Source organism: Gossypium hirsutum, chromosome A13 (genome assembly GCF_007990345.1).
Source record: "Gossypium hirsutum isolate 1008001.06 chromosome A13, Gossypium_hirsutum_v2.1, whole genome shotgun sequence".
NCBI lineage: Eukaryota > Viridiplantae > Streptophyta > Magnoliopsida > Malvales > Malvaceae > Gossypium > Gossypium hirsutum.
In genome coordinates this window covers 107,428,635-107,455,525 of record NC_053436.1, presented here as the reverse complement: position 1 = coordinate 107,455,525, position 26,891 = coordinate 107,428,635, and the positions used below count along the sequence as shown (strand labels likewise).

General features: G+C 32.9%; 3 protein-coding genes and 1 non-coding gene across 4 annotated transcripts; all 4 read right to left on the bottom strand.

Annotated features, from left to right (window-relative positions):
- Positions 1-1,952: 1,952 nt before the first annotated feature.
- On the bottom strand, positions 1,953-2,024 carry TRNAG-UCC (transfer RNA glycine (anticodon UCC)). The gene has a single exon. It is a non-coding gene; the product is annotated as a tRNA-Gly (tRNA).
- A 2,153-nt stretch (positions 2,025-4,177) lies between these two features.
- On the bottom strand, positions 4,178-6,895 carry LOC107938801 (putative disease resistance protein RGA4). The gene has a single exon (XM_016872038.2). It carries the CDS (start codon positions 6,794-6,796, stop codon positions 4,208-4,210), a length of 2,589 nt encoding a protein of 862 aa, XP_016727527.2. The 5' UTR covers positions 6,797-6,895; the 3' UTR covers positions 4,178-4,207.
- A 2,413-nt stretch (positions 6,896-9,308) lies between these two features.
- LOC107938795 (putative disease resistance protein RGA4) lies at positions 9,309-11,734 on the bottom strand. The gene is made up of 3 exons (XM_016872033.1): positions 11,033-11,734; positions 9,511-10,950; positions 9,309-9,404 (listed from the first exon to the last, which is right to left on the bottom strand). The coding sequence occupies exons 1-3, from the start codon at positions 11,732-11,734 to the stop codon at positions 9,309-9,311; spliced, it is 2,238 nt and encodes a 745-aa protein (XP_016727522.1).
- An 8,459-nt stretch (positions 11,735-20,193) lies between these two features.
- LOC107938797 (disease resistance protein RGA2) lies at positions 20,194-22,755 on the bottom strand. Its single transcript, XM_016872034.2, has one exon. The coding sequence runs from the start codon at positions 22,753-22,755 to the stop codon at positions 20,194-20,196; it is 2,562 nt and encodes an 853-aa protein (XP_016727523.2).
- Positions 22,756-26,891: the final 4,136 nt, after the last annotated feature.

Sequence of the window (26,891 nt, the reverse complement as noted above, 5' to 3'; positions counted from 1 at the left end):
GTTATGGTAAATAATTAAAGTATGAATTATTGGTATTGAATTGTATACTGATTAGAAAGTGGAAAAGTGAATTTGAAATGAATCAAATTGAATTGAATTGAATGGAATGGAATTATGATTAATTGAAATGTGTATTGGTTGGATATTGAAATATGAGAAATTGTGATTGAATTAAAAGCGAATTTGAAATAGAAAAATGATTTGAATACCTTATTAACTAGTCAGACTGAGTCGAATATAGTTGGCATGCCATAGGATTTGGAAGTGTTCAGGCACTGAGTGCCATACTGGTGTGTTTGGTTGGAATCCGTATATCCGCCAAAGTTCGAGTCTTGTTAATAGGGGTAAATATGAATATTAAGTAAAATTGGGATAAGAATTAAATTTCCTATTAACTTGTCGGGCTAGTCGGATATAATTAGCATGCCATAGGATTGGAAGAGTACGGGATTTATCGACTTTACCAATCGGGCACTTTATGTGCCGTATTTTAGGCACTTATGTGCTAGTTACTGTTACCGCTACTGCAACTGTTACCGATTCGGCACTTTGTGTGTCGAATATTGTTACTGCTACTATTACCGATTCAACACTTTGTGTGTCGAATATTGTTACTGTTACCGTTACCGATTCGGCACTTTGTGTGTCGAATATTGTTACTGTTACCGTTATCGATTCAGCACTTTGTGTGTTGAATACTGTTACTGTTACTGTTACTATTCCGGATTTGTTCCGATGAGGTACTCTGTGTACCGTACTGCTACTGTTACTGTTACTGTTCCGACTTCGGCCGATGAGGCACTATGTGCCGTACTAGTGTGTCGGTTGGATTCGTGTATCCGTCTGAGTCCGAGTCATGTTAATAGGGGTAAATAAAGGTATAAAATAACTGATTATTACTGAATAATTGATTGTTACCGGATAATTGACTGTTACTGGATATTAGACTGTTACTGAATAATTGAATATTACTGAATAACTGATTGTCACTGAATGAATGACTGCTACTGAATAACTTAATAGTTACTGAATATCTGATTTTACTGAATAATTGACTGTTACTGGATAACCGATCAATTGATCGATACTGAATAACTGGTTATTATTGAATAATTGGTTGTTACCGAATAACTGACTGTTACTGAATAAATAATTATTCTGAGTGTTAATGAACATTACTGATTGATTAATTGCTATTGAAAAATAATAAATGATTTGAAATTTAAAGTAGACCAAAACATTGGTTGGAAAGTGAATGTTTGAATTCTCATTGAGTTTGAATAGTTCAATATATATAAATTAATATGTTTTATAATTGTTTAAGTGTTCAGATTATAGAAATAGCACTGAGTGTATACTCAGCATACGGTTTGTTTTCGTATGCAGGTTAAGTTAAGGCTAGACTGTTGAGTCAGCATCCCAGGCCGATCCCGAATTCAATGAGGTAAAGTATGTTGAGTATTGGTAATGACATGTACCTAGGATGTTTAATGAGAGTCATTGAGGTTGTAAAAGTATTGATCAATTCCATTACATAACTAATGTGTGATCCATGACTCTTCTATAAAATCATGACACATAATGTATTTGAATATTTATTGGATGTTATCGAATACCTAAAGAAAAATGAAGGGTAAGAGTAACATTTTTTCACATTCCCTACTTTTTTTCATCTCTCTCCTTAGAGAAATTAAATGGTGAAGGTTTTATATAATGAATAAAGAAAGGAGAAATTGTTAAAAGGTTAGAAGTGTAGGGATAGGGGTTCTACTACAGAATTAGCACATTCTTTTGAATATCACAAATGTTTCTCATTGTGTGTGTGTGTGATTGGTTTTGGTAGGCAAATGGCTCTCATGTTTTGATCCAACAAAAACTAACTCACCAGTTACCACCTTCATTCCATCGGAGAAAAAGTTAAAAAGGATATTGCTTGAAATGAAAATTTCATTTGCGTTTGCCGGGAGTCAAACCCGGGTCTATTGCTTGGAAGGCAATTATCCTAACCGTTGGACTACAAACGCATGATGCTGGTTGTGACAATTAATTTTACATATCAAATATATTAATAGGCTTTCTATTTCCCGCATAATATATTGGTAAAAATTTCACTACAGTCCCTCTCGATTTTGATACTGAGAAAATTGGTCATTCTAAAAAAATTGAGCAATTTAATCCCTATTAATTTTAAAAGCGAATAACTAATAACAATTAATCACATCAAAATATTTTCTATCAATTATATATATATTTGATTGATTAGTGTTGTTATACCCCCTACTCGGCGCAAAACATGGCATCACAAGAAGGCATCTAAGTGTAGGGGTGTTCTAACGGTTAACCGAATCAAAATAGTTTTAACCGAACTTTTTAATCCTTTAACCGTTAACTGAATCAAAACTTTTTCAAAAAAAATAACCGAACCAAAATATTTTGGTTAATTCGGTTACCGAATTAACCAAAATTTATATGTTTTGTTTTGTTTTTGTTAAAATAAATACAAAACATATAAAAATTTGATAATGTTCATTTGACCTAATTAGGTGAATTAGTAATAGCTTAATACATATAATATATAAGATTATTGATTAAGTTTGGTTGATTCGGTTAATTACTTGATTTTGATCCGAATTAACTGTTAATCGAAATCCCAAAAAATCTTTAATCGACCTCCGACCGAACTAGATCGGTTCACTGATTAATTAACCGAATTAGATCAGTTCAGTCGATTAATTTAGTTTTAACCGAAGTTTGAATACCTCTACTTAAGAGACATCTGAATGCAACCCAAGTTATTCAAAAAGCGCATTTTTATTGATTTTTATAAATTTTTAATATTTTTTAATATTTAATTATTTACATATTTTAGTCTTTTAATTTTTTTTTTAGTTTTACACTCATATAAAATGAATCTGGACAAAACATTTGTCTAGATTTATTCTAAATATATATATTTTTATTAATTTAAAATATATTTTTTAAATTTTTATCATTAACAGTCAAATTAATTAATTAACTATTTTCATTCCTAATTAATTATTTTTCTTGTCATTAAGGTAAATTTCTTTATAAACTTAATTGATTTTTATTTTTTTAAGAAGGATTTTTTGATTTTAAGCCTAAATTATATAAACTAAATAATATGTTAATATGTTTGATTTTATTTGGTTAATGATAAATTATAGCTTTAACTAATTTCAGCATTATTTATTGAAAAAAAGATTAATTATAAAAGAACTTGGATTAAAGAAAAAAAAGTAGAATAAAATATAATTTTTAAATACTTGACGTCGTAATGGAGATGAGCATTTTGAAGCTAATAATTAGTATTCATTTTGTATTTATTTTATAATATTATGATAATGTTTTACATATTAAACAGCTCAATAAAATAAAATCTAAATCCAATCATCGAAATCCATCATCCTCCACTTGATTTCTTCTTTAATCATTTTCTAAACCTAAATATTTTTTTTCACTCTAATCTATGGACAAATCTAATCATTTTCAATCAATATTGTACTTCTAATGCAATTAATTACTTTAGAGTGACAAATTACTTAAATAATAACAATAAATTGAAGAATTGTATAAAATTATAATATTAATTAAAAAAATAGTATAAAGTAAACATTAAATCTGAAAACATACAATTATAAAATGAAATTTTCGTATATTCGGGGAGTTTAAAATAAATTTAGTATAATATGTATTATAAACTAAATCAATGTGTGATGATGATAATAAATGAATATTATAATTTTACCCCATCATTTATTAAAATGGTCTTTCTATCAGTTTCTGGTGCCATTGTTATTTGACTCTGAATTGTAATTTTCTCTTTGAAATGTTATTGCTTTAATACTCTATTATTTTTTGAGACACTTATCTATTGTTTTATAGAAGATTTTATCTAATATTTTTAATTGCATAGTTTAAATCAATAAAAACTCTTATCACTTTAAAAAAATTATTTATTTAATGCCAGTTTAGTAATTAAATGAACATTAAAAGGTATTTTCGTCAATACAAATTTTTTTCTATATATATATATATTAATACGAGCTAAAAAATAAAAACAGTTTATTCCAAATAAACTAACAAAATTATGTTCTATCTTAAAAAAAAAACCAATGCCACTGTGGAAACTTTCATAATATTTTTAAAAAAAAGAGTGCATTTAAATTTATTTTCATTTCATTCTCAATTATAAAGAAAATATAATTTTGTTACAGATTTCGTCCTTAATAACAACCTTTTGGATGTGAGCAATTTTGTGCCAATCTTTACCCGCATTTTCTCTGTATCTTTTGCTCAACTCCGGACATCCGTGAATTGTCAATTCTGTAAGGTTGGTGAGGCGTTCTATTCCCTCCAGTTGAGCTGACAATTTTATGCAACCCACAATCTCAAGTTTATGAAGAGAAGTGAGATTCAGTAGCCGTGCTGGTAGAACGGACAAGTTTGGACACCAACAAATTTGTAATTGCTGCAAAGTGGAAGAAGATCCTTGAAGAAGCAACCGTGGCAAATCTCTCAAGGCATTTAACTCCAAGAGTGAGAAAGTTTTAAGGCTCAACTGAAGGTCTTTGTCTTCTTCCTCTTCTACTTCCATTTCTAAATTGATTTTCTGGCAATACTTTATTTCAAGGTGTTCTAACTTGGTTAGGAATTTCAGGCTCCGTGGCAATGAGACAAGTTTATGACAAAAAACCAGAACAAGTGTCCGAAGTGACTTCAGATACTGCATTCCTTCTGGTAAACATTCCAATTCCTTACACCAACCCAATCTCAAGTATTGAAGAGAAGTCCAACATCCTGCTCTTATTTCTTTCAAATGCTTAGCTTCAACGGTCATTTCTAGATGTCTAAGCTCAATCAACCTTTGCACGCTGTCAGGCAACAGCTTCAAACCACTACCTTCCAAATTTAACGATTGCAAGCTGCGAAGCTTATCGAAAGAACTCGGAAGTTTCTGTATACCCCCACAATGGGCCAAGTCAAGGTCTCGTAAATGCTTCAAGGTACCAATGCAATTCGGTAAAGCCCTCAATGGTGACCTTCTTAATGCTAATGCTCGTAGATACTTGAAATTGGAGACACACAGATTTATAAGTGATTCATTAATAGATGCCTTTGAAACATCTTGGATGATTAGTGTTCGAACATTTTTCATTTCCTCCAAAACACGTGGAACTTCAACCAACTTCTGTTCACATAATAATAAATGTCGAACATTTTCATCAACCGTCTCTGTTTTAGAGTTCACTGTTTTACACTCTTTTTGAGACACATCTAATGCAAGATCATGTACCAAATCATGCATTTTGAAGTTAAAATACAAGCCAAAATCATACTCCATTTGGATGAGACACCTTGACAGTAATTCATTCAAATATCGTTTGCCAACATCCTCCCACTCTTGATTTTGCTTTGGATGCTCAAGGAGTCCATTTGCCATCCAAAGACGGATGACTCTATCACTATAATAGATCTCATCCTTTTTGTACAAGGACAAAAATGCAAAACATCGTTGCAAATGAGATGGCAAATGATTGTAACTCAACTTCAATACTGGTAAAATATCGTTTTCATGTTGCTCAATTCTCCATATTTCACTCTCTCTTATATAGATCCAATCAGATTCATCCGTTTTCTGAAACAGTAGGCTTCCCAAAGTTCTTACTGCCAAAGGAACCCCTTTGCATTTTTTCACGATCTCCTCCCCGATTCTAATGAGATTTGGATAATGTCTCTCATCACCATCATTAAAAGCCCATTTTGTAAATAAAGTCAAACAGTCTTCAAGAGGGAGACCTTCCAATATATAAGGGGGAATTGAACTCATTATCGAGGCCACCTTCAAACTCCGAGTGGTGACAATAATTTTGCTCGGAGAAAATCCATTCGTCGATCTCAAAAAATTTCTTAACTCAACCCATTTTGCTTGATTTTCATTCCATACATCATCCAGGACGATCAAGAACTTCTTATCATTCAAAAGGCTTCTCAAACGAGCTTGCAAGGCGTCAAGTGTTGAATCATCACATCTTTCTCCTTTATTTACAGATTGAATAATCAGCTTGAGCAATCTAGAAAGATCAAATTCCTCAGAAACACAGATCCATATCTTCAAAGGAAAAAGGCTAGTAACTCGATCATCATTGTATACAAATTGCGCGAGCGTGGTTTTTCCTAAACCCCCAATTCCAACAACGGGAATGACAGGGACATTTCGATCCTCACTTGGTTTCATCAACATACTAATAATGTTCTCTTTATCCTCATCTCTACCAATAACATCAGAAGAATCCACAAAAGAGATGGTCTCTCTGCAAAAAACATGTCTGCTGTCGTTACACTGTCTTAGACCAAAGCTGTTCCACTCAGTGGCAAGTTCGCCTAGTCTCCCATTGATGTCTTTGATTTTATGAGCTATTTTTAAAGAGAATGAAAGAGGCAAACGAAAGGAACCTAAAACTCGCACCTTTAAGTTGTTGATGTTGGGATGATTGATGGCGTCCTGTTTGCGGAGAGCTTCACACTTGAAATCGTCAATAACGTCCTCAGCATCGTAAAAGATGTCTCTGAGCTTCCACATACAGAGGCGCAGCTTTTCATTTTGGTGCTGTTGCCGCTCGGCATCCAAGAGCACAGCTTTAATGCTGATCATGATATCCTCCAGCTTTTTCAGATCGGTTTTGACATTAAACGCCAAGCGAACTTCGTCTACAGAGAGATGGCCAATTTTGGCGAGAACCCTTTCTGCAATATCGAAAAGAAACGTTTCCGCCATAATTGAAGTCTAAGAGCAAAGCTTGAATGATTGAGGCACTCAATAATGATTTTATTTCTTCTTTTCTTATCGAAGTAGCCATTCATTAAATTTTGTGGTTGTGGTTCAGCCAAATATCTGCTTTTGATAGTTGACAAGGCTGGAACTTAACTACGCTGTGTTGATAAATTAAAAAATAATAATAAACTATGAAAATAAATATTTTTATTTGACATAAGCTATATTTTAATCATTTATATTTGAAATATTATATTTTAATTATTTATATTATTGTTTTATCAAGAAAATAATCACTTTGCCTTTGGCATTTAAAATTCATTTTAATTGTCATATTAGACTGTCGTTTGGGAAATAACAGATCTTAACGGTAGAATGATCCTTTCATAAAAAATGATAACGTAAGTAATTAAAACTTAATATTTCAAATAAAAGTTACTAAAATGTAATTTTAGGCACATAAAAATGACTATTTTGATAGTTTACCCATTATAAAGGTATACGAATTAAAAATATTATTTAAATGAAATTCATAAATTATATATGGTAATATAATTTAAATATTTGTTTTGGATTGAGAAGGGTTTTTTTAGATTAAATGGGGGAATGTTTGAAAAATAAAATTTAAGCCTCTTTTTGAAACCTTTTAGGAATAAAGTAAATAAATACAAGTCTTCTTTTACTAAAATAAATGGTTTGGCTTTAATGGGTCTAAGAAGTATTTTAATTAAGGTTCATATATGACTAAATTTATTATAAGTATTTTAAGAGCAAGCTTTCTCCTTTGATTGATAAGTCAATTATAATAATTGAAAATGTCTTGGACCATTAAACTTTTTGTGTAAATTTATTACAAGAACATCCAACGATTAACTTTTATTGAATGAATAACTATGGAACACGAGTCCACGATTTAACTCCGATAACCTTGCGAATCAAAAGGACCCAACTTGAACCAATGGCCTCAACCGTTTCAAAATTGATTGCTATTTCCTCCTAACAGAATCCAACTAACTATTTAATTGGACATGCCAATGTGTTCTTCAGTAGATTGAATACGATAAATGATCAACTCGGTATTTCCAACTGTATGCCTATCAATACTAAATCAACAAACTATTTTTAACTTGATACCAATATAACTTTGTGAGATGACGAAGTCTATTTCCTAAACAGAAAAAACAATAAATACTAGAATGAATGTTTTGAAATACGGGTTCAGATCTAACCACTATTTATAAGGATATTTATCAGCTTACAACAAAATGGTAAATGGTGCAATAATACACAAGTAAAGAAAAGAGTTAAAACAGAACTGAGAACAGAGAAGGAAGTTCAATTCCCCGTTCCATTCTCCCTTCTTGTACCTTGCCTAAAACCCTAATTCTACTTATACTCATCAATCTAATATTGAAGAGTTATTTAAAAATATAATAAAATTCAAAGTATTTATTTTACAAATAAATCCAAAAATGAATGTTCTTAAAATAAATTATTATCCATCGACCGTTCTTAAAATTAAGCGTGATAAACATGTAAATTGGATGTATTATTCACTTTTCATTCCAAGTTTAATATTATTTATCATTTATTATTTTATAAACTTTTAAGAATATTATATTAAATTAAAATAAACAGTAAATCAAGTAATTTGTGTAGAATTACTGATGTAGAAGTAATTTAAAGAGTATTAAACAATTTTCAAATTATATAGTTAATCATATAATTATTGATCCAAATGAAATGAACTATGTAAATGTAATAGAATTAATTTTATTATTAATCATATAATCGTCAATTATACGAGCTTAATCAAATGAATTATAAACAATCAAACATCTAATGATCCAATTGAATTGTTTATGTATGAGAGTAATGACATGGTGTGCATTTGCATTTACTTAATTATGAACGTAATAGAATGAATTATACAACTGACCAACTAATCGTTGATATAATTAAATTGAACTATGTATAATATAATCAAATGAATTCTATTATTACTCATACAATCATTAATTACATGAATTTAAATTATATAATTAATCCTACATTTAATGATCCAATTGAATACTTTGCATACAAGTGTAATGACATTATCCACGTACATATTTTCTTAATTATAAATATAATCAAATGTATTATATAATTAATCGTACAATTATTAATTCAATTGAATAAATCTGTGTATGAATGAAATGATGATTAATTAGTTTTTGACTTGTCCGATGTAATGACATTTGATTCTTCAATACCCACTTATTTATATAATAATGACAAAAAAAAAGAAAAAAAAAAGAGAAAAGTAAACAAACTCATAAAGAGAAAGGAAGGATGAGAAAACATAAATATGCATAAAGCTAAAAGTTCATACATATCAAACAGACATTGCAAGTCAAGAGTTACAATCCATAGCATGAAGAAGCCATTTGAGATATCCAAAGCAAAAGCTGAGTTATTAGAACTACAACTGAAATCTAAATGCAAATAAAGTAAAAGTCTTCCTTTGCTTCATTCATCCATCTCCATCTTCACATTTCATACCTGCAATGTTTCCAAACACAATGAGTGCTTCACAAACTTTAAACATCCAAAATTTCCAACCAAAACCCTGCTTTGAAAAGAAAGTAAACAACACACACAGTCTCTACTCTACTCTTAAGTGAAAAATAACATGAAATCAAATCTGATAGAGAAATTACAATTTTACCACATACCCATTCTTCATCCTCAATTACAACCTTTTGGATGTGAGCAATTTTGTGCCAATCTTCACCCCTATTTCTTCTGTACCTTCTGCACAACTCCGGACATCCATCAATTGTCAATTCTCTAAGGTTGGAGAGAAGGTCTATTCCCTCCGGTAGAGCTGACAAATTTATGCAACCCACAATCTTAAGTTTATGAAGAGAAGTGAGATTTAGTAGCCATGCTGGAAGAACGGACAAATTTTCACACCAACTAATTTGTAATTGCTGCAAAGTGGAAGAAGATCCTTGAAGAAGCAATCGTGGCAAATCTGTTAAGGCAATTAACCCAAAAACTGTGCATGTTTTAAGCCTCAACTGAAGGTCTTTGTCTTCGTCCTCGTCTAGTTCAATTTCTAAATTAATTTTATTGCAAAAATATATTTTAAGGTGTTCTAACTTGGTTAGGAATTTTAGGCTCCGTGGCAATGAGACAAGTCCATGAAAGTTACTCAGGAAAAGTGTTCGAAGTGACTTCAAATACTGCATTCCTTCAGGTAAACATTCTAAATTCATACACAGAGACAGTTTCAAGTATTGAAGAGAAGTCCAATATCCTGCTCGTATTTGTTTCGAATGCTTACCTTTAATGGTTATTTCTAGATGTGTAAGCTCAATCAATCTTTGCACGCTGTCAGGCAACTGCTTCAAATAAGTACCTCCCAAATTTAACGATTGCAAGCTGCGAAGCTTATAGAAAGAACTCGGAAGTTTCTGTATATCCTCACATCGGGCCAAGTCAAGGTCTCGTAAGTGCTTCAAAGTACCAATGGAATTCGGTAAAGCCGTCAATGGTGAATCGGTTAATTCTAATGCTCGTAGATACTTGAAATTGGAGACACAAAGATTTATAAGAGATTTATCAACAATCTCTGATCTCTTTGGTCTCTTTGAAGCAGCTTGGATGATTACTGTTCGAACATTTTTCATTTCCTCCAAAACACGTGGAACTTCAACCAACTTCTGATCACATAATAATAAATGTCGAACATTTTCAGCAACCATTTCTGTTTTGGAATTCACTGTTTTACACTCTTTTTGAGACACATCTAATGCAAGATCATGTACCAGATCATGCATTTTGAAGTTAAAATCCAAGCCAAAATCCTTCTCCTTTTCGATGAGGCACCTTGACAGTAATTCATTCAAATATCGTTTGCCAACATCCTCCCACTTTTGATTTTGCTTTGGATGCTCAAGGAGTCCATTTGCCATCCAAAGACGGATGACTCTATCACTATAATAGATCTCATCCTTTTTGTACAAGGACAAAAAAGCAAGACATCGTTGCAAATGAGATGGCAAATGATTGTAACTCAACTTCAACACCGGTAAAATATCGTTTTCATGTTGCTCAAGTCTCCATATTTCACTCTCCCTTATATAAATCCAATCAGATTCACCAGTTTTCTGAAACAGTAGGCTTCCCAATGTTCTTACTGCCAAAGGAACCCCTTTGCATTTTTTTCACAATCTCCTCTCCGATTCTAACGAGATTTGGGTAATGTCTCTCTTCACCATCATTAAAAGCCCATTTTATAAACAATGTCAAACAGTCTTCAAGAGGGAGACCTTTCAATAAATAAGGGGGAATCGAACTCATTATCGAGGCCACCTTCAAACTCCGAGTGGTGACAATGATTTTGCTTGGAGAAAATCCATCTGTTGATCTCAACACATTTCTTAACTCAACCCATTTTGCTTGATTTTCATTCCACACATCATCCAAGACGAGCAAGAACTTCCTATCATTCAAAAGGCTTCTCAAACGAGCTTGCAAGGCTTCAAGTGTTAAATCATCACATCTTACTTCTGCATTTACAGACTGAATAATCAGCTTGAACAATCTAGAAAGATCAAATTCCTCAGAAACACAGATCCATATCTTCAAAGGAAAAAGGCTAGTAACTCGATCGTCATTGTATACTAATTGAGCCAGCGTGGTTTTTCCTAAACCCCCAAGTCCAACAATAGGAATGACAGGGACACTTCTTTCCGCACTTGGTTCCATCAACATACCAATAATGTTCTCTTTATCCTCATCTCTACCAATAACATCAGAAGAATGCACAAAAGAGATAGTCTCTCTGTGAAAAACATGCCTGTTATCGCTACACTGTCTTAGATCAAAGCTGTTCCACTCAGTGGCAAGTTCGCCTAGTCTCCCATTGATGTCTTTGATTTTATGACTCATTTTTAAAGAGAATGAAAGAGGCAAACAACAGGAACCTAAAACTCGCACCTTTAAGTTATTGATTTTGGTGTTGGATAAATGGCAGTACAAAGAACCAAATCAAATGAAGCAAAAGAGAACTAAAAAAAACTCAGCATAGAATTGTAACTGAAGTCATATATTTTTCATTCAAATTTTTGAATATATGGGAGTTACAAGTAATGTTTGACAGTTACCTACTAACTTAACTGCCCTTACTTAATACATAATAAAATAATGCAAGTTGATTACAAAAGAAGGCTAGCATACCAGCTATTACATCAGTCAATTTTCCTACTGACTTTGCTGTCAAAATACAAAAGAATTGAACAAAGTTCCATAGGAACAAAACATCTAAAATGTGATCTTCCAAGAGAACCAGCTTCATTACTTTACTTCAAAACAGTGTAGCAGCTCAAATTATACAATTTGTTGCTGCTGGTCTTTGATCAATTTTCTGCTACTGGTTCTCTGTTGCACTACAGGCCACAGCTTCAACACTCCTTCTTGGGTTGTATGCAACAAACACCAATCTTTTCTTTCAAAGCATTAAATCGGTTGGCTCCCAATGGTTTAGTTAAAATGTCAGCTAACTGAATTTCTGAACTGCAATGAACTAAGCTAACCTCCCTCGATTGCTCAGCTTCTCTAACAAAATGAAATTTGATTTTGAAGTGTTTAGTCTTACCATGGAAGACTGGATTTTTGGCTATGCCCACAGCTGATTGGTTTTCCACTCTAATCTCAGTAGGCTGAGCTTGATTTTCATTCAAATCATCCAAAATCTTCCTAAGCCAAATGGCTTGATTTACTGCTGCTGCAGCTGAGATATACTCAGCCTCTGCTGTGGATTGTGCAACAGTTTGTTGCTTCTTTGAACTCCAGCTGAAAACACTCGAGCCTAAGGTGAAAAAATAACCTGAAGTGCTCCTCATGTCATCAACTGACCCTGCCCAATCGCTATCAGAATAGCCTAAAAGTTTCAGCTCCTTTGCCCTCCAAAACTTTACACCAGCATCGATGGTTCCTTTGACATACCTTAACACTCTTTTTGCTGCCTTCAGATGTGCCACATTACTGCAGTGCATAAACCTTGAAAGTAGACTAACAGCATAGACAATGTCTGGTCTAGTTGCTGTTAAATAAAGCAGACAACCAATTAAGCTTCTATATGCTTTCTCATCTACTCGATCATGCTTACTGGCACTTGACAATTTCTCCCCCAATGCAACTGGTGTAGTGACTGATTTGCATTTCGACATGCAAAATTTTTCAAGCACCTTGGAAGCAAATGTTTGTTGACTTATGAAAATACCATCACTTCCTTGTCTGATTTCCATACCAAGAAAATAGGTCATTAGACCAAGGTCAGTCATCTCAAAGACATGTTGCATCTGCTTCTTAAAGTCTTCTACCAGTTCATCTTTACAGCCAATGACTAGCAGATCATCAACATACAAGGAAATAATTAGCAAAGTTTCCTTCTGATCCTTCTTAACATAGAGTGTAGGCTCACTGACACTCTTTGTGAACCCGAGCCTTGCCAAGTAGCCATCAATCCTCTCATACCAGGCTCTTGGAGCCTGCTTTAGGCCATATAAGGCCTTTTTCAACTTGTAAACCTTTTGTTCTTCACCAGAGACCTCAAAACCCTTAGGTTGCTCAATGAATATTTCTTCATTAAGAAAGCCATTTAGAAAGGCTGACTTAACATCTAAATGGTGCACCTTCCAGTGCTTTTGAGCTGCCAAAGCAAGCAGCAGTCTGATAGTGTCCAACCTTGCAACAGGTGCAAAAGTCTCAGAAAAATCAACCCCTTGCTGCTGACTATAACCTTTTACAACCAATCTGGCCTTGTGTCTGTTCAAAGTACCATCAGCATTGTTTTTAGTCCTAAAGACCCATTTGACACCAATGATTCTTCTGTTTTCAGGTCTATCCACAAGCTCCCATGTATCATTTTTCTGAATCATTTTAAATTCAATTTCCATAGCATCCTGCCAGCACTTTTCTTTTGCAGCTTCTTCAAAACATGAAGGCTCTACTATGGTTACTGCACATCTCTCATAGATGTCTGTTAATGTCCTAGTGCCTCGAACAGGTTCATCATCATAGCCATTTTCAGTTACTTCTTCATTTTCAGCTTGCTGCAGATCAACATCAATCTGTTCTCCCTCGGGCAAATTTACTTCAATTCCATCCCATTTCCAGCTACTTGCTTCACTGAATTTCACATCTCTGCTCACTACAACCTTCTTGGTCAGTGGATCAAAGACTCGGTATCCTTTCTTCACATTGCTGTAGCCAACAAACACCCCAGGCATGGACCTCCTGTCTAACTTGGTTCTTCTCTCCTCAGGTACCAACACATAACATAGACAACCAAATACCTTCAAATGTGAGACAGATGGTTTTTGTCCAAACCAGGCTTCAAAGGGTGTTTTACCCTTGACTGCATTAGTTGGCAGCCTATTCAACAAGTAAACAGCTGTATTCACAGCTTCAGCCTAAAAAGCATTAGGCATTTTAGCCTCAAATAACAAACACCTAGCCATATCAAGGACTGTTCTGTTTTTCCTTTCACAGACACCATTTTGTTGTGGTGTGTACACAGTAGTCAATTGGTGTTGAATTCCAGCATCATCACACAATTTTTGAAACTTCTGAGATACATACTCAGAACCATTGTCAGACCTCAAACATTTCAATTTGCAATTTGCTTGGTTTTCAACCAAGGCTTTAAATTTGCAGAAAGAACCATAAACATCTGACTTATGCTTTAAAAAATTCACCTAACAGAACCTTGAATAATCATCAATAAAAAGTACAAAGTACCTGCTGTCATTTAAGGAGGTGGTCTTCATTGGTCCACAAATGTCTGTATGAACCAGCTGAAGCTTCCCATGAGCTCTCCATGCTTTGTTGACAGGAAATGGTAACCTGGTCTGTTTTCCTAACTGACAGACTTCACATACAGCATCCCTTGGCTCAATTTTAGACATGTCACTGACCAAATCCATCTTTTGCATCATATTCAGAGAATTGTAGTTCACATGTCCCATCCTCCTGTGCCACAAATCAGTCTCATCAGACTGAGATGCATATGCTTTAGCCTGAAGCTGATTCACATCTACAATGAAAGTCCTATCTTGCATAGCCACTGTGGTTAACACTTCACCAGCAGCATTTTTGATCAAACAGTTCTTGCCTTCAAAAATCAGAGAATAGCCTTTCTCCAATAGCTGGGCAACACTTAGCAAGTTTTGGTCAATATCAGGTACATAGAGAACCTCTGAAATGGTTTTAATATCTGACTTGGTGCTTATCAAAGCCTTGCCTTTCCCTTTTGCCTCCAGTAGCTCACCATTGCCAATTCTGACTTTGGACTTGAAGGTAGTGTCAAGCTCCTTGAATATACTCTTCTCAGAAGCCATATGGTGGGTGCATCCACTGTCAATCAGCCAAATTTTGTTAACCTTACTCGAGCTTGCAAAGCATGATGCTGAAAAAACATGCTCTTCTGGTGTTTCAACCTCTTCTGCAGCTTGAGCTTGGTTTTGAAATTGTGGTTGTGTTTTTGACTTGCTCTTACAGACCTTTTCAATGTGGCCAAATTGCTTGCAGGCTCTGCATTGAATGTCTGGTCTGTACCAGCAGTATTTCTCAAGATGAGTAGTCTTCTTACAATGGACACAAGGTGGGAACTTCCTTTTGACAGGTTCTTTCTTCTTCTTCTCAGTCCAAGGCTTCTTGCCTTTGGCATTTAAGTTTGCACTTGAGCTTTCTCTGCCTCTAGCCTGAAAAGCTCCTTCATAGTGGTCCTCCTACCTATTTGCCCTTCTCTGCTCTTGAGCATAAAGAGCATTTATAAGCTCTGTCAAAGGGATTGTTGACAAGTCCCTTGAGTCTTCCAGAGAAGAAATTTTTGCCTCATACTTCTCTGGCAAGGTTGTTATGACCTTCTCAACCACTCTTTGGTCACTGAATTCTTCCCCAAGCAGCCTTATGTTGTTGACAGTAGCCATGATTCTGTCAGCATACTGCTTGATGGTTTCTGAGTCCTTCATTTTGAGATTTTCAAAATCTCTTCTCATGTTGATCAGCTGCTGTTGCCTGGTCTTGTCAGACCCCTGAAACTCCTCCTTGAGTTTGTCCTAGGCCTGCTTTGGAGTGTCACAAGCCATTATTCTTGTGAAAATAACATCAGAAACTCCACTTTGAAGGCACGACATAGCCTTATACTTCTTGGCACAGTCTTCATTGTGCTGTCTGATCTGGGCTATGGTCGGGTTGGCTCTTAGTGGTGGTGGCTCAGTGTCATTGAGAACAACATTCCACAGGTCATGTGCCTGCAAATATGTTCTCATTTTTACTGCCCAGATGTTGTAATTTTCTCCAGCAAAGACAGGTGGAGGAGGTGGTGTAAAACTCATTTTCAGCAACCAAAAACAACCTTTGCTTCTTTTGTTTCAAGTATAGCTTGCTTAATGACAGTGTACAACCAAGGCCCTCAAAGACTGAAAGCTCTGGATACCATTTGTTGGATAAATGGCATTACAAAGAACCAAATCAAATGAAGCAAAAGAGAACTAAAAAAAACTCAGCATAGAATTGTAACTGAAGTCATATATTTTTCATTCAAATTTTTGAATATATGGGAGTTACAAGTAATGTTTGACAGTTACCTACTAACTTAACTGCCTTTACTTAATACATACTAAAATAATGCAAGTTGATTACAAAAGAAGGCTGGCATACCAGCTATTACATCAGTCAATTTTCCTACTGACTTTGCTGTCAAAATACAAAAGAATTGAACAAAGTTCCATAGGAACAAAACATCTAAAATGTGATCTTCCAAGAGAACCAGCTTCATTACTTTACTTCAAAACAGTGTAGCAGCTCAAATTATACAATTTGTTGCTGCTGGTCTTTGATCAATTTTCTGCTACTGGTTCTCTGTTGCACTGCAGGCCACAGCTTCAACATTTGGGATGGTTGAAGGCGTCCTGTTTGCGGAGAGCTTCACACTTGAAATCGTCAATAACGTCCTCAGCATCGTAAAAGATGTCTCCGAGCTTCCACATACAGAGGCGCAGCTTTTCATTTTGGTGCTGTTGCCGCTCGGCATCCAAGAGCACAGCTTTAATGCTGATCATGGTGTCCTCCAGCTTTTTCAGATCGGTTTTGACATTAAACGCCAAGCGAACTTCGTATACAGAGAGATGGACAATTTTGGCGAGAACCGTTTTTGCAATATCGAATAGAAACGTTTCCGCCATAATTGAATTTCAAGAGCAAAGAAAGAAGAAAGGCAGTACAGCATTCAAGAATGACCCTTCTTTTTTTTCTCTTTTTTCTTCTTTTCTTTGTGGTAAGAAATCAAACAAAGAACTTCTTGTTGTAGCCCAAAATCCGAAAAAAACAAACCTTCTTGTTCTGGGGAATAATAATTTTTTGAACAAATCGAAGTTTCCGCCAAATATATGGCATTTTGATTGGCTTTACTTGACTGGGCTGGGACGTACCTGTGAACTTAACCTGCTAACTCTAAACATAAAATTCGGGAAAAGGAAAAATCCTTGAAATCTTATAGGAAAGAAATAAATATTTTTGCGGCTGCCGGAGTCCTAACTGTTGAACTGCAGACGCTTTATGATTGATTAGGAAAATTAAAACTGCGCCAAGTTGATCATAGCCTATATATTCTTTCAAAATTTTAAATCTATTTTTTATACTTTAATTTTTACACATTCAACCTCTCTATATTTTGTTGGTTTTGAAAATATTGTTCCATCAAGCCATCAATATAAATGTACATCATAAATCCACATAAGTAACATTAAGCATTAATCAAAAATAAACAGGATCAATCATTCAATCAACATTTTCAAATCTAAATAAATAGAAATTATCAAATCTATGTATATTTTATAGGGGAAGTGCAATTTTATAGAGAGGCAACATCAACTCACTTTAAGAGCAGTCACAAATTTCAATTATAAATAGTAAAATTATTAGAAAAACAAACAAACAAATCTGGCTTATAAAGTTCATAGTAAGAATAAGATTTTGCCTAGTTGTTACTCTTCATTATTTTTTTTACTAAATTAATCTATTTAACAGTCCATAAATACTAATCCTTCAACATCCTTATTTACTCCTAATAATATCATTTCTAAGATTTAAAATTAAAATTCTTGTAATTTCTTTTAATTACGGACTGAATTGAATAATTGAATTGATTACATTATAGAATTAATCGATTAATTATTGATTTAATTAAATTTCTCTATTCGTAAAAATGTAAACAAATGAACTTGTATGTACATGTCTGTCTCTAATTACAAATATAATTGATTGAATTATCTAATTATCAATCAATAATTGATTTAATTGAAAAGGTTTATGTATAATTGTATGCTCATTAGCTCGGTTACACATGTTTCTAATTATGCCCTAACTTGGGGTAGAAAAATTTTTAAACACCAAAGTGAAAAAAGTAAAATATTTTATAGATTAAATGATGCATTTGAAAGCCGAATTTGTAATTAATTATTATAATATATTTATACTTAGAGGATTTGAAATCTATGATTAAGACCCAATTGAATCATTTACGTACTAGTGTAGTGATATTACATGTATTTGTATTTATCTAATTATGAACATAATCGAATAAATTATATAGTAAACTATATAATTATTGATCAAAATGAAACAAGCTTTGTATACTTTTAATCATACAATCATCAATTATATGAGCTTAATCAAAGGAATTATAATTAATCATATATCCAATGATCTAATTAAATTGTTTATGTATGATTGTAATGACACGGTCTGTATTTCCATTTACTTAATTATGAATATAGTAGAATGAATTATACAACTAATCGTTGATCCAATCAAATCGAACTATGTATAATATAATCAAATGAATTATATTATTAAACATACAATTATTAATTATATGAATCTAAATTCTATAATTAGTCGTACACTCAATGATACAATTGAAACCTTTACAGACAAGTGTAATGACATTATCTATGTATACATTTTCCTAATTATGAATATAATAGAATGTATTATGTAATTAACACTATAGTAATTAATTCAATTGAATAAGTCTGAGTATGAATGAAATGACATTGTAGTGAATAAGTAATTTTAAAAGTATTGATCGAATAGTACATTTTCTCTAATTGTTAACGCAATCGAATTATGATATTAATTTTACAATCATTGATTCAATCGAATAAATGATCATTTAATTTAAATTCGATTTTACAAAGATATGTTTTTTTAATATAAAATTAAATTACGTTTTTTTCATTTACAAATTTTATTATAGTTGTTTTTCTTTCCCACGATTTATTTAATACATCATTTGCAAGATAATTCGATTTTTTATGCACTAAATGTGTTCATGAGATATATTTGCGATAATTTTTTCTTTTAATAAAATATATAATAAAATTACCTTTTCTTTTAATTTTTCTATTTTTCGTACTTGAAAAGTTATATTTTTCAATCTTTTTATTTTTCTTCCCCTTCAACTCTTTATATTTTCAATTTTTTTTTTACTCTACCAAGTGAAACCTTAAAGATGAAGTTGAGTAAATATTTAAGGGGTTAAAAATTTTAAGTTGCAAACTATGTTTTAAAATTTTAAAAGAAATTATTAATAAGTAATTATAATAAGAAAAACAAATTTTTATATATTTTTTAATTTTCATTTTTAAATTTTGTAAATATGTTTTAATTTTTTATTTTGCTTTTTAAATTTTTTAAAAAAATGATTTTATAGTTTTATTAGAATTAGGACTAAATTGAGACAATGTGTAAAAATTTAAGATAATTTTTTATAATCATGACCAGATCGACAAAGTATGTAATTCTTAAAAATTAAATTTGTTATCGTACTAATTTTACAACTACCACATTATTTCTCGATCACGAAATTAAACCAAAAATTACAAACACAATAAGTTGGGTAACCAACTTGTTTATATACTAATGAAAAAAGAAGTAAACTAAATCATAAAGAGAAAGGAAGGATGAGAACACATACATATGCATAAAGTTAAAAGTTGATGCATATCAAACAAACATTACAAGCCATAGCATGAAGCCATTTGAAATATCCAAAGCAAAAGCTCACTTACTAGAATTACAACTCTAAACTGTGAAATCTAAATGCAAATAAAGTAAATACCTCAACCTTTGCTTCATTCATCCATCTCCAGCTTCATTTTTCATACATGCAATGTTTCCAAACACATTGACTATTTAACAAACTTTAAACATCCAAAATTTCCAACCAAAATCCTGTTTTTTTAAAGAAACTAAACAACAGACAGTCTCTACTCTAAAGGGAAAGATAATATGAAATCATATCTGATAGAGAAATTAAAATTTTACCACATACCTCAATTTTAATCCTTAATAACAACCTTTCGGATGTGAGCAATTTTGTGCCAATCTTCACCCCTATTTTTTCTGTATCTTTTGCTCAACTCCGGACATCCGCGAATTGTCAATTTTCGAAGGTTGGTGAGGCGGTCTATTCCCTCCGGTAGAGCTGACAAATAGTGGCAACTAGAAATCTCAAGTTCACGAAGAGAAGTGAGATTCAGTAGCCACACTGGTAGAACAGACAATTCTAAACAATGCTTAATTCGTAATTGCTGCAAAGTGGAAGAAGATCCTTGAAGAAGCAATCGTGGCAAATCTCCCAAGTCATCTAATCCCAAGAGTGAGAAAGTTTTAAGGCTTAACTGAAGGTCTTTGTCTTCTTCCTCTTCTAGTTCCATTTTCAAATTGATTCGAAAGCACCTCACTAGTTCAAGGTGTTCTAACTTGGTTAGGAATTTCAGGCTCCGTGGCAATGAGACAAGGCTACCACAGCGGAACAGGACAAGTGTTCGAAGTGACTTCAGATACTGCATTCCTTCAGGTAAACATTCTAATCCGATACACCAATTCAATTTCAAGTATTGAAGAGAAGTCCAACATCCTGCTCGTATTTCTTTCAAATGCTCAGCTTTAACGGTTATTTCTAGATGTCTAAGCTCAATCAACCTTTGCACGCTGTCAGGCAACTGCTTCAAACCAGTACCTCCCAAATTTAACGATTGCAAGCTGCGAAGCTTATATAAAGACCTCGGAAGTTCACGTATACCCTCACATTTGGCCAAGTCAAGGTCTCGTAAGTGCTTCAAGGAACCAATGGAATTCGGTAAAGCCGTTAATGGTGAATCCCTTAATTCTAATGCTCGTAGATACTTGAAATTGGAGACACAGAGATTTATAAGTGATTCATGAATAGTCTTTGATTCCTTTGAAGCATCTTGGATGATTATTGTTTTAACATTTTTCATTTCCCTCAAAACACGTGGAACTTCAACCAACTTCTCATCACATAATAATAAATGTCGAACATTCTCATCAACAGTTTCTGTTTCAGAATTCACAATTTTACACTCTTTTTGAGACACATCTAATGCAAGATCATGTACCAAATCATGCATTTTGAAGGTAAAATACAAGCAAAAATCCTTCTCTTTTTGGATGAGACACCTTGACAGTAATTCATTCAAATATCGTTTGCCAACATCCTCCCACTCTTGATTTGGGTTTGGATACTCAAGGAGTCCATTTGCCATCCAGAGACGGATGACTTTGTCACTATAATAGATCTCATCCTTTTTGTACAAGGACAAAAAAGCAAGACATCGTTGCAAATGAGATGGCAAATGCTTGTAACTCAACTTCAACTCTGGTAAAATATCATTTTCATTTTGCTCAAGTCTCCATATTTCACTCTCTCTTATATAGATCCAATCAGATTCATCCGTTTTCTGAAACAGTAGGCTTCCCAATGTTCTTAGTGCCAAAGGAACTCCTTTGCATTTTTTCACAATCTCCTCTCCAATTCTAGTGAGATTTGGATGTCTCTCATCACCTTCATTAAAAGCCCATTTTGTAAACAAGGTCAAACAGTCATCAAGAGAGAGACCTTTCAATATATAAGGGGGAATCGAACTCATTATCGAAGCAACTTTCAAACTCCGAGTGGTGACAATGATTTTGCTTGGAGAAAATCCATCCGTTGATCTCAACAAATTTCTTAACTCAACCCATTTTGCTTGATTTTCATTCCACACATCATCCAGGACGAGCAAGAACTTCTTATCATTCAAAAGGCTTCTCAAACAAGCGTGCAATGCTTCAAGTGTTAAATCATCACAATTTTCTTCTTTATTTATAGACTGAATAATCAGCTTGAGCAATCTAGAAAGATCAAATTCCTCAGAAACACAGATCCATATCTTCAAAGGAAAAAGGCTAGTAACTCGATCATCATTGTATACAAATTGCGCAAGTGTGGTTTTTCCTAAACCCCCAATTCCAACAATGGGAATGACAGGGACATTTCGATCCTCACTTGGTTTCATCAACATACTAATAATGTTCTCTTTATCTTCATCTCTACCAATAACATCAGTAGAATCCACAAAAGAGATGGTCTCTCTGCGAAAAACATGTCTGCTGTCGTTACACTGTCTTAGATCAAAGCTGTTCCACTCAGTGGCAAGTTCGCCTAGTCTCCCATTGATGTCTTTGATTTTATGACTCATTTTTAAGGAGAATGAAAGAGGCAAACAAAAGGAACTTAAAACTCGCACCTTTAAGTTGTTGATATTGGGATGATTGATGGCGTCCTGTTTGCGGAGAGCTTCACACTTGAAATCGTCAATAACGTCCTCGGCGTCGTAAAAGATGTCTCTGAGCTTCCACATACAGAGGCGCAGCTTTTCATTTTGGTGCTGTTGCCGCTCGGCATCCAAGAGCACAGTTTTAATGCTGATCATGGTGTCCTCCAGCTTTTTCAGATCGGTTTTGACATTAAACGCCAAGCGAACTTCGTCTAAAGGGAGATGGACAATTTTAGCGAGAACCCTTTCTGCAATATTGAACAGAAACGTTTCCGCCATAATTGTACGAAAGCAAGGCAATGAATGAAGCAGTCACAAATGATTTTCTTTTTCTTTCTATGAGCAAGATATCTTGTTGGCAGTTGATCGCATTTGATAGTTGACTTTCCTTGGCTGGGACTTAAATCTGTAAAATTCCAAGGAGATGGTTTCTATAAGCTATAAAATATTTGTGCCGTTGGATATGGGTTAGGTTTTAAAATTTTGATCTGAACCGTTGAAAAAAATTGCAACAATCGGGGATGGCATTAATCTAGGTGGTTATCGAGAATGACATTGCAATCGCAAGAAAGTTCAATAAGACAAACGTTACAATTATTCTATTACTACTTTGGTTCATTACATTAATTAATACAAGTTTCTCCAAATTTAATTTCAAGAAAATTCCAAGCCAAAAACATGAGATTGGGCTTTCTTTTTTGCTTCAGCACGTACAAGTGGATGCAAATTGTGTTTGGTTATTACAATTGAGAACTATGCACTTTCTTAATTTTTATATCGACTTTAAAGATTTGTTTAATACTAATGTAAAAGGGAAAGAAAAAAAATTACCTTATGTTATTGCTTGATTGGGCATGATTAAGAGGGTTAATTCATGCTCTAATTTGTTACATCACTCAGGATTTAGATGTAAAAGTCGAATATTAATTCTTTCAAGTTTTCTCATATATTTAGTAGATTCTTAAGAGGATTATGTTTCATCCTTCTTTTACAATAACAAAATGGCAAGACATCATTGCAAATGATTGTAACTCAACTTCAATATTATTATAAGTCTTATACTATGCTTGTAGATTTAATTTTTTTTTTCAATTTGATATAATAGAATGTAAGAAGCTACTTAAAAAAATAGAATAATGATAATAGCAAGAAAAGAGAGAAAAATAGAACATAAAGATTTTATGTGAAAATTTTTTCAAAAAAAAATAAGAGAAGAAAATTCACTATGTTAAATTCAAATTATCTTATTCAAATTAAGATCAAATAGAGGAACTAAACTTATACGGATTGTGCAACCTGTACCGTACCGTGGGGGCCCTCGCACTCCTAGTTGCAACTTCAGTCCAGTATCTTATTTATTGGGGATCCATAATGGGCTGTGACCTTCACCCTTGTAAACCCCCTATCTTGCAACTTGTATTTTATTTTAATAAGAATTTGTTCACAATTAACAACTACAATAACAAAGAGATGTATCAGTATATCTCCCCACTTATATCGATACAACAGTGCCAGAATAGGATCTATGAATTGTTTGGACCTTTGAAGACCGGTATATGGTTCAATATGATTTTAAGGACCTTTCAAGCCGAATAAACTTCAGCCATGTAAGGGTGAAAACAACACCTCGCATAGCCATAAATGCAAAATACAGAACTGCTCACATCATTTCTAACAATAACAGCTCACCTAATAACGTCACTATCTATGAAAACAATACGGTGAATGTTGCAATTTAACTTGTCCAATGGAGTCTTGCACCAACAATCAAACCCTCCCACAGTAGGCCATCAAGGTCAACACATCATGAACATCACGGGCTGTACGCCAACTTAGAAGAAACAAGCCAGCTTGCTGAACTACATGCGCAGCAGTCGGGTAATGATGTTTCCATAAGGCCACATTAGAATATATATAATTGACAAAATCTATTTAAATGCTACTACTTATTTGTTAATGGTAAAGAATATTCTTTTTATAAATAAAATGAATTTAAAAAATATGGTGATAATCAACTCATGTACTGAGAGATTTTACAAAGAGATTTTTAAATATATTTACAAATTTTAATATAATTGTTTTGCTTTTTGCATGATTAATTAATTTTAAATATTTGTCTAATGCAATGGCATTTTGATTCTTCATACCAATTTATTTATATGCTAATGAACAAAAAAATATATACTAAACCATGAGAATACATAAATATGCATAAAGCTAAAAGCTAAAAGTGACGATCCATAGCATGAAGCCATTTGAAATATCCAAAGCAAAAACTCAGTTATTACAATTACTACTCTAAACTGTGAAATCTAAATGCAAATAAAGTCAGAGTCTTGGGTGGCCTTGGCTTCATTCATCCATCTCCATCTTCACATTTCATACATGCAATGTTTCCGAACACATTAACTACTTCACAAACTTTAAAACATCCAAAATTTCCAACCAAAATCCTACTTCTTAAAGAAAGTAAACAACAGACACGTTACTACTCTACCCTAATATGAAACCAAATCCGATAGAGAAATTAAAATTTTACCACATACCTCAATCTTCATCTGGACATATAAACCTTTTGGATGTGAGCAATTTGGTGCTAATCTTCACCCCATTTTGTCTGTATCTTTTGCTCAACTGCCGACATTTTTTGCTTCAGCACGTACAAGTGGATGCAATTTGTGTTTGGTTATTACAATTGAGAACTATGCCAATTCATATATTCTGCTTAATATTTTATGAGGGAAACTTGATTGTATCTTTTTATATTGGAGAGTGGGAAGTGAACCATATCACAGTATTAGGTGAATTCTCTTTTTTTCTTTTTTTTTCTTTTTTTCAATTAGTGGCCTCTCCTTTTCTATTCTTCATTTTTTTTTCAAATTTTTAATTTTTTAGCACCATTGTTACTTGCTTTATTTTATCAAACTAATGGTTAGTTTGGTGTTATTAATCAAAGTGTTAATTTCTCTTCAACCAATGAATTCAATTGTGTGAATACGAAATATTTATATAGTAATTACTTGTTTCACTCGCTCCACTTCACTGTATAAAATTATTATTTATCATTCTATGTTTAAACTATTAAAAGGGATAAAAATATAATAACGTGATATAAAATTATTCAAATATTTTATATTTAAATATTATTAAAGAATTACGTTTAAAAATATTTACTTGACTTTAAAAATATAGAAAATATTAAAGATAAATAACAAGAATCATGGATGCAAACTATGAAAAATGGTATAATGGTTTTCAAGATTATGCCTTAGTAATGTAACGAGATGTGTGGAATATATGCAAACTATGAGGTGACCATAGATTTAGCAATATCCACCCTTATTTCACTTATTTTCAATCCCTATATATGCTCAACCTTGGAAGATTTTCCTATTTCTCCACTTCCAAATACCCTATGGTAACAACCCAATGCATGCCAATTTTGGTTTTTGTTTCTTTATATGTACCAAACGCATATATAATTTTTACATTTTAAGACATCGTTTTAGACTTTAAACTTTAATATTATATATTTTTTGATGGGTGTCGAATCCACTAAAAATAAATTCTTACATCTAGACCATATATATCGTATATAAATAATAGTATAGAGAGTAGGATTAATCTCAAAGAAACTAAGATATCTAAAATTATTGCTCGATTCGACTAGGTTACGTGTTTAAATAAGCCCACGACATGTGACAGTTTATACAAAAATAAAAGGGGAATTTAAATGTGATAAAAATAATAATAATAGTAATTGAAATTGAAATAATAGTAAAAATAAACAAAACAAAATTTAATTAAATAAACCAATTTGATGAAATTCTAGCTTCAGGATTGAATTTTGCTCCAGTGTCGAATCAATTCTTGATAACAAGTCTTCTCCTTTGACCGATAAGCTAGTTATAGTGATCGAGGATGCCTTAAACCACCAACCCTTTCATGTATAAATTAATTGCGGGAACATCTAACAACCAACCTTACTGAACAAACAATCATGAAACACACGTCTACAATTTAGCTCTATAGCCTTGCAAACTAGAAGGGCTAGCTTTAACCAACAACCTCAACCACTTCAAATCTGATTGCTATTTTCCTTGACAAAATCTAACAACTACTTAATTGAACATGTCCATATGTTCTTTGGTAGATCAAATACGACAGACAATCAATATGTAGTAATAGAAATAATTAAATATAACATTTATAAAAATAAAATAATTTATTTCATTTATAAATCATTCTATAATCGTATACATAAATTTTAATGCATGAATTATTGTAATTTTTCAAGTTAACAGGAAATTATATTAGTCTTAATTTGAAAATATAATGATTTCGTTAATCGAAGTATGATATGCATTTCAACATCTTATTCAAGTTAAATATAATATAGTTTTTCACTCAAGAGT